At 38.8% G+C, this 12,900-nt stretch overlaps 1 protein-coding gene across 29 annotated transcripts in view; it reads left to right on the plus strand.

Moving 5' to 3' along the window:
• CACNA1D (calcium voltage-gated channel subunit alpha1 D) overlaps positions 1–12,900 on the plus strand; it is a 188,681-nt gene that overhangs the window by 114,696 nt on the left and 61,085 nt on the right. For 15 of the 29 annotated variants that reach the window (XM_081898264.1, XM_081898279.1, XM_081898265.1 and 12 more), the window contains 12 exons: positions 248–317; positions 1,472–1,613; positions 2,115–2,244; positions 5,489–5,548; positions 7,497–7,603; positions 8,695–8,782; positions 9,885–9,992; positions 10,173–10,225; positions 10,322–10,468; positions 10,912–11,113; positions 11,490–11,648; positions 11,925–12,035. In XM_081898264.1, the coding sequence (XP_081754390.1) occupies positions 248–317; positions 1,472–1,613; positions 2,115–2,244; positions 5,489–5,548; positions 7,497–7,603; positions 8,695–8,782; positions 9,885–9,992; positions 10,173–10,225; positions 10,322–10,468; positions 10,912–11,113; positions 11,490–11,648; positions 11,925–12,035 (1,377 nt within the window). Of the gene's footprint in view, positions 1–247; positions 318–1,471; positions 1,614–2,114; positions 2,245–5,488; positions 5,549–5,628; positions 5,689–7,496; positions 7,604–8,694; positions 8,783–9,884; positions 9,993–10,172; positions 10,226–10,321; positions 10,469–10,911; positions 11,114–11,489; positions 11,649–11,924; positions 12,036–12,900 lie in introns of all 29 variants that reach the window. The other 14 variants (XM_081898276.1, XM_081898271.1, XM_081898274.1 and 11 more) reach the window with 2 other exon arrangements.

Consider the following 12,900-nt stretch of genomic DNA (forward strand, 5'->3'; position numbering starts at 1 on the left):
GCTGACCTCTGACCTCTCCCATGCTGCATGGGCTCTTTATGAGACAATCCAGCTGTAAGCACATTTTTTACTGCTTATTTCTCCAACCAGAATTATTGAATTAATTAAAAATTGTAAAGTGTTGGGATTGGGATGGGGCTGCTTTGCGAAGGGCAGAACAGGAAAAAGAGTAGCTTGGTTTAGCGTGTTGCATCAGTTTACATCTCCCATTTACCTTTCTTCTGAAGTGTTTTTGTTCTTGTAACAGGTTACCATAAATGAATACGGAGAAGGGGAGGATGAAGACAAAGATCCCTACCCACCCTGCGATGTTCCAGGTACTAATGCACTTAACATATACCGAGAGAAGAAATATTGGGTCAAGTGTACTACATGCTATTTATTAATACGACTAAAAAGAAACAGTATAGATTTCACACATTTCAGCAATTATGAATTACTAGCAGGGAATTCCTGGTGCTCCCCAGGATTTTTTGGAAACCAAAAATATATTGTGGTTTTTAAATGGATGGTATTTTTGAGTTTGGATTTCTCACGCCAAAAATTGGGTGAAGTCACAATTTGGTCTGCCATCTTGATTCAGAATGGCACCTGACATCCAAACATAGATGAAAACTGTCACCCTCACCTTGGGGACGCTCATGACAAGTTGGCAATGATCTGAGGCGGCTGAACCTAAGCCAAAAAGCGGGCAAAGTCTTGCCAAAGTCACATTTTGGTCTGCCATCTTGATTCAGAATGGCACCTGACATCCAAACGTAGATGAAAACTGTTGCCCTCACCTTGGGGACGCTCATGACAAGTTGGCAATGATCTGAGGCGGCTGAGCCAAAAAGCGGGCAAAGTCTTGCCAAAGTCACGTTTTGGTCTGCCATCTTGATTCAGAATGGCACCTGACATCCAAACGTAGATGAAAACTGTTGCCCTCACCTTGGGGACGCTCATGACAAGTTGGCAATGATCTGAGGCGGCTGAGCCAAAAAGCGGGCAAAGTCTTGCCAAAGTCACGTTTTGGTCTGCCATCTTGATTCAGAATGGCAGCTGGAGGGCTAACATCAAAGTGCACAGAACAGGAAGGGGAGCGCGCAGCCTAGAAAACATGCTCTCAGCTAGAAACTGCAGACAAGAATTTAAAATCGATGCACTGTTTTTCATTGTAATAACTTATATTTGGGAACATAAAGGAGAGCCCTGTCAAAAGCCCATCTAGGCCAGCATCTCACAGCGGCCAACATCATGCCTCAGATGCAGGACCTGAGTGCAATAGCCCTCTTCCCATCAGCAACTGGTATTTAGAGACACATGCCTCTCAGAGTGGAAGTTGCAAACTATAATGATGGGAACAGCAGGAATGACCTTATATTAACTAGCATTTGTTTTAAATATCTAGTGGCTATAATCTATTTCCAATATTTTTTTCTAGTATTACATATTTTGTATATACATATTAAAGAAAGTAATTAATTTGAAGTAGGTGAAGAGGAAGAGGAAGAGGAAGAACCTGAAGTGCCAGCTGGTCCCCGACCCCGAAGAATATCTGAACTGAATATGAAGGAAAAGATGACACCAATTCCTGAAGGAAGCTCCTTCTTTATTTTCAGCAATACAAACCCGTAAATAACCATTTTATGTATATCCCTTGAATTGCTTGTTATTAAATAGTATTACCACATTGAGGCTTCCGTGTAAAATAGCAACACTTTTTTCTGGCTGCAACAAAAAAAGGCAACCGAATGATGATACAAAGCTGTTTTTCAGATGTGTCATTTCTTTGCAAACCAAACTTCTAGTAGGTTGTTTAAATGATTACGTATTACTTGAATAACATGGTCTAAATAGCAGCTATATCCAAATGTGTTGTTTTTTTTTAATATCGTCCAAGTTATAAAATTTGGCCGCTTTCCATAAGATACTCACATATGCTGTCCTATATAATACATATAAATGTACATTTTCCAGAATTACTAGTGCAGTTAACAAGACAACGTGGCTGCTTTCCAGATGAACAACTTTTTAAAAAAATAAAGCTCTGCAGTTGCTTAGTTTTAAGCTTCAGGAGCAGTTAACTTCCCACTTGTAATGACATTGTTCTGTTTTGTCATTCTTTTCTTCAGGATTCGAGTGGGATGTCACAGGCTGATCAACCACCACATTTTCACCAACCTCATTCTTGTCTTCATCATGCTTAGCAGTGCTTCCCTTGCAGCAGAAGATCCAATTCGCAGTCATTCTTTTCGCAACAACGTAAGAAAAAACAGACTCCCCAAAAGAGTTGCATGCTACGTCATCTTTAAAATGGTCCCTTCGGAATGGGAGCAAACCATGAATATAATAGATCGGTACATAAGCGTAGCTTTTGGAAGTTAAGCAGCATGTGGGTATTTTCTTAAGATTCAACAGGATGTTGGAACCAACTTGGAGATTACAAAAATAGTGCAGAGATTTGTTGTGGTTGGAGCCTGGAGTCATAGAGTAGCCTCAGTTTTTGTTTTCACAGTGAAGGGGTCTTCGTAAGCTCAGTTACAACACTAATAATATTCAGGATGTAGAAATTCTTAGTTGGGTGTTTGAAACCCTGTTTGAAACCCTGCAGACCCGCTTCTGGTCAGCATGAAACAGCAATGACCTAGATGGACCAGTGTTGCGCTAGATGGCAGTAGCACATGATGTGGTGTGGTAGTGGCGCTCACCTGACCTCCTGGCAGCTGAGCCCTGTTGCTTCCAGGGAAGGAAAGGGATGAGGCAGTGGGGAGGTTGCTATGGTGCAAACTCACTGGCAGTAGTACCAGCTTAGCTCTGCTATTGCGTTTGCACAGTGTACTGACCTCTCCACTGCCTTGCCCCTCCCCCTCCTTCCTGGTTTGCAGCCTCGACACCATGTTGTCTGCTCCCTTAACCTCAACATTAGAAAATGAAATGGGACAAGCATATAAAAACTGCAGTCTGCAATGCAACTACACATAGATTTTGCTTCTATTTAAAGTGGGTGTATAATATGCTGTATGCAACTCTCATGTACAAATGCTGCTATAAATATTGTCTATAGCGTTCATTTTTTATTTATAAAATAAAAAAGGCATATTCTAGGCATATTCTACAAAATAATAAATGCTACAAAAAGGTAATTTCAAATCAAGGGTGCATTTGTATGTTACCTATTTATTCAATTTATTACGTGCCCTTTAGCATAAGGCCCCAGGGTTGGTCACCACAATTAAAAATACAATATTAAAACAGTATAAACAAACTACTGTTGCCAGAATAGGGTGGGTCCTAAAAATACATATCCCAGGTGTCAAAACGCCTGGGGAAAGAGGTGCATCTTCAGCATATGATGGAAACTGCGTAATGAAAATGCCACACACCTCTGTGGGGAAGAAAATCCATAATTTGGAGCTTACACAGAGAAGGAACTTCTGAGGGTCATGGAACTACCAAGTCATCTTAACACCCAAGGGGGTCTGTAGGGAAGGGGACGGTCTTCCAGATATTTGGGACCTGAGACCATCTCCTGTTTTTGGAGGTGAGCAGTTTATACTTTTTTATATATTTGTGGCAGAAATATTTGGTCAAGTGATGAAAGGGTGTTTCTCCAGCTTTTTAAAGTATTTCTCTCATATGTATATGTATGAGAGAAACTCTCTCCCTCTCCCTATAGAGTTCCATATATATATTTTCTCACCTTCCATTTAAACATGAAAATAAATGAGAAAACCTCTTTAACACCATTCTAGGAAAAACACTTATTCCTTAAAAAAAAAAACTCACCTTAAAAATATTGTGTATGTATGCAGAGAAGAAAAAATTGTAGGTATGGCCCTGCCAACAGAAGGCATTGTTAGAATAATTGTATCCATTCAAGGTTGGTGTGATTTTATTACATGTAAGCACCAAGCTCTTTAGTTGTAACAGTGTAATAGGTAGTGCCTACGAAGAAATGTTTTCTACACTAGATTTAGGTCAGCTGCTATTATTTAGTTTAGCCCTTTGCCTGAAGTGGCAGACATCCCAACCCAGCATGCTTGGTATAAAGCTTTCTCATGTACAAGCTCAGTAGGGAGCTTCATGCACAGAAGGTACAAGTGGTTACAGAGCTCCACATGCAAGGCTGAATAGATGGTTGGTGCTGTCTGTTTTGATAGTGCTGATCATCTGTTTGGGGTGGGAATCTGAATCTATTCTTCTACTCCCCTCATCCCCTTTTATGGACTGGAAGAGGGGACTTGGATGTTGACTCCTCAGGTGAGTGGCATAGTGTGTCAAGGAAGCATCCCAAAGCTGAAATGAGTCTTCTTGGGTTTATAGGAAATTGTGTTTGGGTATATAGATGTTGGGATGAATAAATAGCTTGTGAACACAATTAGGAGAGTCTTTGCAAGCGACATGAACTCTTGTTATTTCCTATAGAAGAAATTGCTCAAATGTCTATCAGTCACACTTGCAACTTTGAGAAAATGTTGTTTTGAAGATAAATTCATGCTGTAACATGATGACATGACAACGCCTGATTGAAATGTTTTTAATTGGCAAAAATGGGTATCTTCTTTCCCATGGACACATCAGTATACAGATATACCCTTAAAAGTTTGCCCTGTGATCTGTGCAAAAAGGACTCCATGTGTTTAGAAAATTTCGGAAGGTTCTTCCAACCACATCAAGCTGGCTTAGTAATGTATTCTCATTCAGAATATTTGAATATTCAGTACTCTCTATACGATAAGAACCAAAACCTAAACAATGCAGAGATTGTTTCATTAGTATGATTATATTATGTTCCGAGAACAAGTTGCACCTGTTAATAATTTGTTTGCATTTCTTAGAAGAACACTGTGATGACTAAAACATAATGGGTTGAATCCAAATGTCACTCCCAGGCTCTGAGAGCATCACCCAGGCAGAATTTTACTTGGTGTATGATCTTGCACCAGGGAGGTGACTTCTGCCATTTCCCACTTCATCTGCATCCCACCAGCATTTTATCTCACGCTGTCCAGGGATGGGTGGAGAAGCTTCAGGAAATCCACTGGAACAGTGTAGGAGACGCTGCTGGGGTCTGTAGGGGGAGGGGGATATGCAGAATCCCTCACCATTTTCCCAGTGGGATCATCTGATGGACCAAAAGCCTTCCATGAATGGAAGGAGCCTTCCCAACCATCAAGGGCAAATGTCTGGGTCCAATACAGTAATTGCTGTAAGGAAATCAATTTGTTTAAATTGCCAGGTGCCACCTGTACTTCGGGGGGACATTGAAAGATGAAGTGGTAACTTTAGAAGTAAGCAAATCTGTGAATTAGGACAACTGTGGGGCAATTTTCGGTGAAACAAATAAATGTTGTTTGGTCATTGTACATCTATTTATTTCTCTAAATTTACACATCTTCATAAAGTACTTCATAAAGTAGACATTTCTCTGTTTGTGATCAAAGTTGTAAATTCTGGTAGTATTTGTAGATGTATTTCTTACTGTGGCACATGTTATGCTTTGCAGATACTTGGTTACTTTGACTATGCTTTCACAGCCATCTTTACTGTTGAAATCCTGTTAAAGGTAATTAACTGTTAATTGATCCTTGTTAACTCAGACACAGCTTTAGCAATAATGTTTGTAACTTTTTGTTTACCTTCCAGATCCTAGGGTATGCAGATTATGTCTTCACTAGTATGTTTACATTTGAGATCATTTTGAAGGTAACAGGTTTACAAAGAAGTTTGCTTAAAAAGGATTTTTTTCTGTGTGTCACCTGCCACGAAAAGGCACTTGAAGTGTTCTCCGCCTTTTCACTCAACAACCAAATCTAAACCTTTTTTTTGAAACCAAAGGATATTTTTCTTCATGGTTTTTATTCTATTTTACCTTTGGGTGCATGTAGAAGCCACTTTTTTATCATCACATCAATCTGACAGCTCATTTTATCCTTTTTTTCTACTTCCGGTTTGTCAGAAGAAGGAAAACTATTTCACTACGCATGAGCTTTCCTCCTCCCTTTTCTGGCATTTCAAAGAGAAAGATCTTAAATCTTTTAAAGGAGGAGCATGTAATTACTCATTTCTCTTTCTGAACTATATATTCACAGAGTTAAAATAGTAGACCACTATTTTCTTGCAAAGGGACTTGCAAGATACTCTACCCTTTCTAAAACCTACTAGGATGCTTTATCTTGGGTATACATTTAAATACACGAAGAGGCATGAACATGCTTACTTAAATGTATTGCCCATGCATGAGTTCAGAACTGGTATTTCAATGTATAGTCTGTGTACTGATTATCAAGGACACCCAACAGTGGCGCTCAGAATTCTGATGTACAGATTACATTGGTGCACAATTGATGCTGAAGTCAAGCTGCTCCACCATTGCAGAATAAGGAGGAACATATAGAAAATGTGAGCATGCATTTTGATGCCTTCGAGATTGGGATCATCTGTTGTAGCCACTTCCATCTCAAGTTACTTATTGAGTATTTCTGGATATGACACAGGACCCAGTGGTATTATAAGAATCAGTACATAAACTTTGCATTTCCAGCTGAGGATCAAACATAACAAATCTATTTCCTGCTTTATTCATATTATTGTGTGTTCTTTTTACAGTGCATTTTGATTAACACTTGATAATGAAACTAATTTGGGCTGTTTACAAGATATGCTCAGTTTGATAAGGGATAAGGTTTTTAGTTTTAGTTTTAGTTTTTAAAACGTGCTGAATGTGTTTCATATTTCTACCAGTGTAGCATTTCAGAGCATGCTATTTTGAAAAGGGCGTGTCTCTTAGCCCTTCTGTTGGCATGTTTTGCCAGGAAAGTGGGAAACTATTTAGCATGATATTAGGGGGACTGAAATAAAGGGATATATGGTGTAAAGAAGATTGTTTAGATTATAACACAGCTGTTCCTCATTCTAGTGCAGGGATTGCTAACCTTTTATTGGCCGAAGGGTCTCATTCAGCCTTGCCCCATGGACCATACACCAATGGTGCATGCGACTCTCACTCGCGCGCACACCCACACACCCCACACACAGACCCCCTCCTCACCTGAACTGTGCTATGACCCCCAGCCTGCTCATTTCCCCCCTAGGCCAAGGGTCAGCCACCCTCTGTTCTAGTGTATGCTACATTGTGCTATAGCCATTTGAAGTGAATTGTGCCCTAAAATTAGAACACATCAAAAACCCAGAACCTAGCTGTTCAGCATTATGTAACCAAAAGGAAACATCTGCTACTGATTCATGAACGTAGTTTCTGGTGGCTTACATTTTGTGTGTGCGCCTGCATTTTTCAATCCACAGTATTTTATTTGTCAGTGTTTTATTGTGGATAGCCAAAGACAAAATGTGCATTAGTGTTGCATCAATCAAATTCTTTAATTTTGGTCTTTTTTGTAGTTTTCCAGTCTCTCCACTAAGCAAGATTCATTCAGTGCAAGCATCTTGTAAACAGCCTTGTGAATCAAGCAGAGGTGAAACAAAATAATTAACTATGACCTTTCTGTTTTTAGCTGACAGTGTTTGGAGCATTCCTTCATAAAGGATCCTTCTGCCGAAATTACTTTAATTTGCTGGACTTGTTGGTAGTGGGTGTGTCTCTTGTGTCATTTGGCATTCAGTAAGTATTGCAATAAATATATTATGGGCTGCTGCTGTTCCTTGTTATGTGTATCTGCGATGTGTTACACAAGTAGCACTCATTTCTGTATTTAATAACTGGCCTACCAACAAGCAGACAATTGCCATAGTTCCTGGACTGAACAAGCTTAAAACCATAGACCATTAACAAATTGTTAATCTTATAGCTATACTTTGAGGAAAGGAAACAAGGGAATGTTCGCTTTTCCAGTGTGTAGTTTAATAACTAGAAAAATGCTAGCAAAGGAATATCCTGAGTAGTACAGGGTCCCTGTACAGCCGGTCATTTATGCAAGAATAAGTTAAAAAGGTGTGCTGTGGGACATAATGGAACTGAAGTCTAAATCTGTTATCTTCCCATTGTGAACCAATCCTGACTCTATTTGCATTTTCTTGACCCTGCATCTGTATACCCCCATCCTGAGTTCTGTTTCTTAATCTCAAGTAGTGACAAAATGTTGGAAACAGGCCCTTTACCTGTTGCAAGCTTCATGTTTCATTAAGTGATTTGTCCTTATGACTGTGATGAAAGTTCTTCCAATAGAAGGTGCAGATTTTGAATCTGTCTAGCTTCTTTTCTTTAAAAAAACAACAACTCTGTAGAACAGAAGAAGAAAACAAGGAAAGATTCCCCACAGCGCTAGTCAGAAGGTTACAGGTTGCAAATGGGGTGTCATTAATGCTTGATTCTAAGATTGTTCACAATCCCTATGCTGGAGACAAACCTGACTGGAGCCTGGTCTATAACTGTTTCTGCAGCTACTTACCTTGGAACCATTGTTTTATAAATGTGGAGTATACTCAGCCCTGTCTAGGCTAGATAGATTACTCACAAGTTGCTGAAAGCACTTTATAAGAACCCCCTTGAGCACCCTGTTGGTTTATTTATTTAGCAAAGGAGAAGAGGAAGAAAAGGAAGAATTGAAATAACTCATACACTAATACTTACTCCTATAAGTAAATAAAATTATTTCAAAAGTGATGAGCTGTTGTGCATGAGTATGACCGAGCTGATGAATGAAATTAAAGGATGGCAAGTTAATGCTTTATTTGTTTTTACTTTTCATCTAGATCAAGCGCCATTTCAGTTGTGAAGATTCTGAGAGTTTTAAGAGTCTTAAGACCCTTAAGGGCTATAAACAGAGCAAAAGGACTTAAGGTTGTTGTCTGAATTTTCTTTTCTGAATTACAAACAAATAACATTAGAAACATTAGTTGGCATTTACCATTAGAAACATTAATTAATGTTAGAAACATGAATAAGTCATGGGGGCTTTGGAGCCAATGTTTATGCTTCCTAGAATAAAACTGCTTTTCAGCAACATTCAGCAACATTTTATTCATTTACATACACCAAAATGTGTACTGATTGCCATGTAAGTGCAAGGCAGGCATCTTTAGTAAAGCTATTCCATAAACTGGGTACCACTGCTGAAAAGACCCTCTCCTTTCTTGTTAAATAGTGTGCCTTCCCCCAAACCCTAATAGGGTCTCCTTTGTAGCCATCATGCATCACAGAGGGTTTCTGCTTCCCATTTTCCTCTGAGTGGTATGCTGCTTGTTATTCCATGTTTCCCCTGGATCTGGTCCTGGATTCCTTGCCCACCTTCTTCCTTGCCCCAGCTATTGCAGAGCAACAGAAATATTTACATTGAGGCGGTTTAAGGAACAGAAAACCTTTCCCATCTGCTCTAGTTGCAAAGGTTTGTGACTGCAAACCTATACATTGTCATGGGAGTCATTCCCACTAAACTCAGTAGGGCTTGCTTTTGTGTTGGCATTTCTAGGATCACACTGCTAGCTTCTAGTGAAGCTGTTTCAGATTGCCTAGCAGTGATAGCAACACTACAAAGAGCAGTGAGATCACCCTTTAAGATGCTGCTCCTTATTGCTTACAAATTCTGAGGATGAAATTGAAAGAGCATTGTTTGGAATGCCAATGAGATCTCTTAATTTGCTAGGCTGCAATCGTATACACATTTATCTAGGAGCAAGTGGCCCTTAGTTCTGAGCTCAGTCGGTAAAGCATGAGATGCTTAATCTCAGGGTTATGGGTTCGGGCCCCATGTTGGGCAAAAGATTCCTGCATTGCAGGGGGGCTGGACTAGATGACCCTTGCGGTCCCTTCCAACTCCATAATGCTATGATTCTATGACATGCATTGTAAAAAATAATTAATGAAATGCAAGTTCATTGAGCATGATGATGAAAACACCCGATGAAAATTGCACTGACCCTTTATTTTCTTGACTTCCCCACAGCATGTTGTTCAGTGTGTCTTTGTCGCTATCCGAACTATTGGTAATATCATGATTGTTACAACTCTGCTCCAGTTCATGTTTGCATGTATTGGAGTCCAGCTCTTTAAGGTAAGAAGAGAATTCTAACCCTGCCCCCGCCTCAAACCTAGCAATTCCAGAGAACTGCACTAGTAAATTATTCTTTGCAAGCCTTATTGAACTCCAGTAGAGATGCATGTAAAAAAAGATAACGAGTAGTTAATGGTTCTGTGCCATGGATTCTACTTCCATGTTCTGTTTTATCCATAGGGAAAGTTCTATCGGTGCACAGATGAAGCAAAACAAAACCCCGTGGAATGTCGGTACGAACGTTTTCCTCTTAATCTGCCTGAATTGGTGGTTTTTATTTAAAAAAGCATTGCATTTCCACAGTAGCTATCTGCTTTTTCCTCCCGTAGGGGAATATTTATTGTTTATAAAGATGGAGATGTGGAGAGCCCAATGGTGAGAGAGAGAGTATGGCAGAACAGTGATTTCAACTTTGACAACGTGCTTACTGCTATGATGGCTCTTTTTACGGTTTCTACTTTTGAAGGATGGCCTGCGTAAGTATACCATTTATGAAGGTCTTTGCTGCTATTTTTAAATAGTGAGCAGCTGCTTATGTTGGACATCATCTTCCTTTCGGCATGATACTTTTGGAAGGACTAGGATCCTTGACTCTCACTGAAGGTAATGGGAAGTGAGGACATGTCTTAATAACTTTTTTATTATTTATCCTGGAGGTTTTTTTCCCACTTAGGAAGATCAGTGAAGTTTCCTGATGATTTTCCAAATAGATAATTTAGTCTTTAAATAAAGCTTTAAAAAAAATAAATTGAAACTTCTGCATTTTTACTTTAAATTAGGTGAAACTTTTGCAAAATGTGTAAATACAATAGTCTTGTTTCATAGTTCTCACCTGCCAGTTGCAACTAGAATTAACACTTTCAGTCTTCTTTACTTTAAATCACCTTCTTTCTATTTTTTTTATAAAAAAAATATGCAGGCTTCTGTATAAAGCTATAGATTCAAATGGAGAGAACATAGGTCCAATCTACAATTACAGAGTGGAGATCTCTATTTTCTTTATCATCTACATCATCATTATTGCTTTCTTCATGATGAACATATTTGTTGGTTTTGTCATCGTTACATTTCAAGAACAGGGAGAACAAGAATACAAGAACTGTGAACTGGACAAAAATCAGGTAATAAAGAATACACTTTTAAAATGTTATTAACATGGAAACCGACGTGTAGTATCTGTTGTTTCAGAAGAGGATGCTCTTCCATTTTATTTATTTCTATTAAAGAATAAATTTCCTCATGAACAATCACTGGATAGTGGTAGAGTGCAGCATGCAGACTTAGGCAACTGAAAAGTTAACCATGGCCATACTACACATTCATGTCTTTCTTTCATAAATAAATTGTTTCAGAAATAGGAAACCCCTCCACATGTGAGGTAGCCTGCATCTAATGGAGGTATCTTAGGTTACTTCTCTGATGTGAAGCTTGTTTTGATGTCATTTCCAGTTAAATTGTGACCCTCACCGCTGTGTTTGAAATTTCTGCCTTTTATAGCGTCAGTGTGTGGAATATGCTTTGAAAGCTCGACCTTTGCGTAGATACATTCCAAAAAACCCATACCAATACAAATTCTGGTATATGGTGAACTCTACTGTCTTTGAATACATCATGTTTGTCCTCATCATGCTGAACACACTATGCTTGGCTATGCAGGTAGGAATTGAACAAACTGCCAATTACTCACAGGCACAGAATACACATGGAAACTGTAATGTAAACTAATGTTAAGCCACTTTGCAGTAGACTTAATTATAATTCAGAATTCTAATTGCTTGTATAATTTAAGGATGAAGCCTTGTGCAGGTGTTAAAGGCACAAGAACATTCATTGGTTCAAGATTATAAAAAGAACTAAGGGGTTTTTTGTTTTTTGTTTTTATTTACTGCCTACAAATATTCTGAATATTCTTCTCATCTGTTTCATTTGCAGCACTATGGGCAGTCTAAACCTTTTAATGATGCAATGGATATTCTAAATATGGTTTTTACTGCAGTGTTTACTGTTGAAATGTTTCTGAAACTCATTGCATTTAAGCCCAAGGTAAGAGAATCTGCATTGTTTAGTTAGGATTAGTTATGCCTTTGGATCAGTTATTTTAAAACCACATGTTTTTTCTGATTAAAGAGACAAATAGCAAACAAGGTTTCGTGGTAAAGTATCAGAGAAATCTTCACAGAACTATTCCATCTGATAATGCTGTGCATGCAACTGCAGGAAATGAGATGTAGACATGTTTTTTAAATGGTTGCTGAGTAATAGATGCTGTCAGGAGTATATTGTTGTTAAATTCCCTCTTTCTAAATCATTCCTTTCGAGAGCTGAAAGGTATTCTCCCACCACCTTAAATTGTACATACACAACACAACAATTATTCATGAACTTTTGTAGACAGTACTAAGGTTAAATAAATACTATGGATCAGCTAGCACACTTGACCACTTTAGTAGCATAATATCACAAACCACTGTCACATAAATGGTCAAAATTAAAGCTGCTTGAACACACAAGTATTTACAAATTGGTTCTTTTGACAGCTGTTTTCATTTTCAAAGACACAAGCAGGTTTGAGCAATGGTGAGCACTTCATATAAACCTGAATTTGAAACCAAAACTTTTTTTAAAAATTCAGAATTTGTAAATTTTATAATTTTGATGCAGATTTCTTATGTACGATCTAATTTCAACCATTTTCTTGTGCCTGTGGCCTTGCAGCGAGCTTTTGCAGCCTGAGGGCCACATTCCAGAACTGGTCGTGGCCAAGACCAAAGTGGATGTGGCCAGCCCACATACACAAATCACACTTGCACACAACACACATCCATCCATCCTCTCACTGACTGACTGACTGACTCACTCACACACACACCTCTTTCGTCATGCACAGTTCCAGCCTCTCACCCCCAAC

The sequence above is a fragment of the Podarcis melisellensis genome (genome assembly GCF_964234715.1).
Source record: "Podarcis melisellensis genome assembly, chromosome: 2".
NCBI classification, from domain to species: Eukaryota; Metazoa; Chordata; class Lepidosauria; order Squamata; family Lacertidae; genus Podarcis; species Podarcis melisellensis.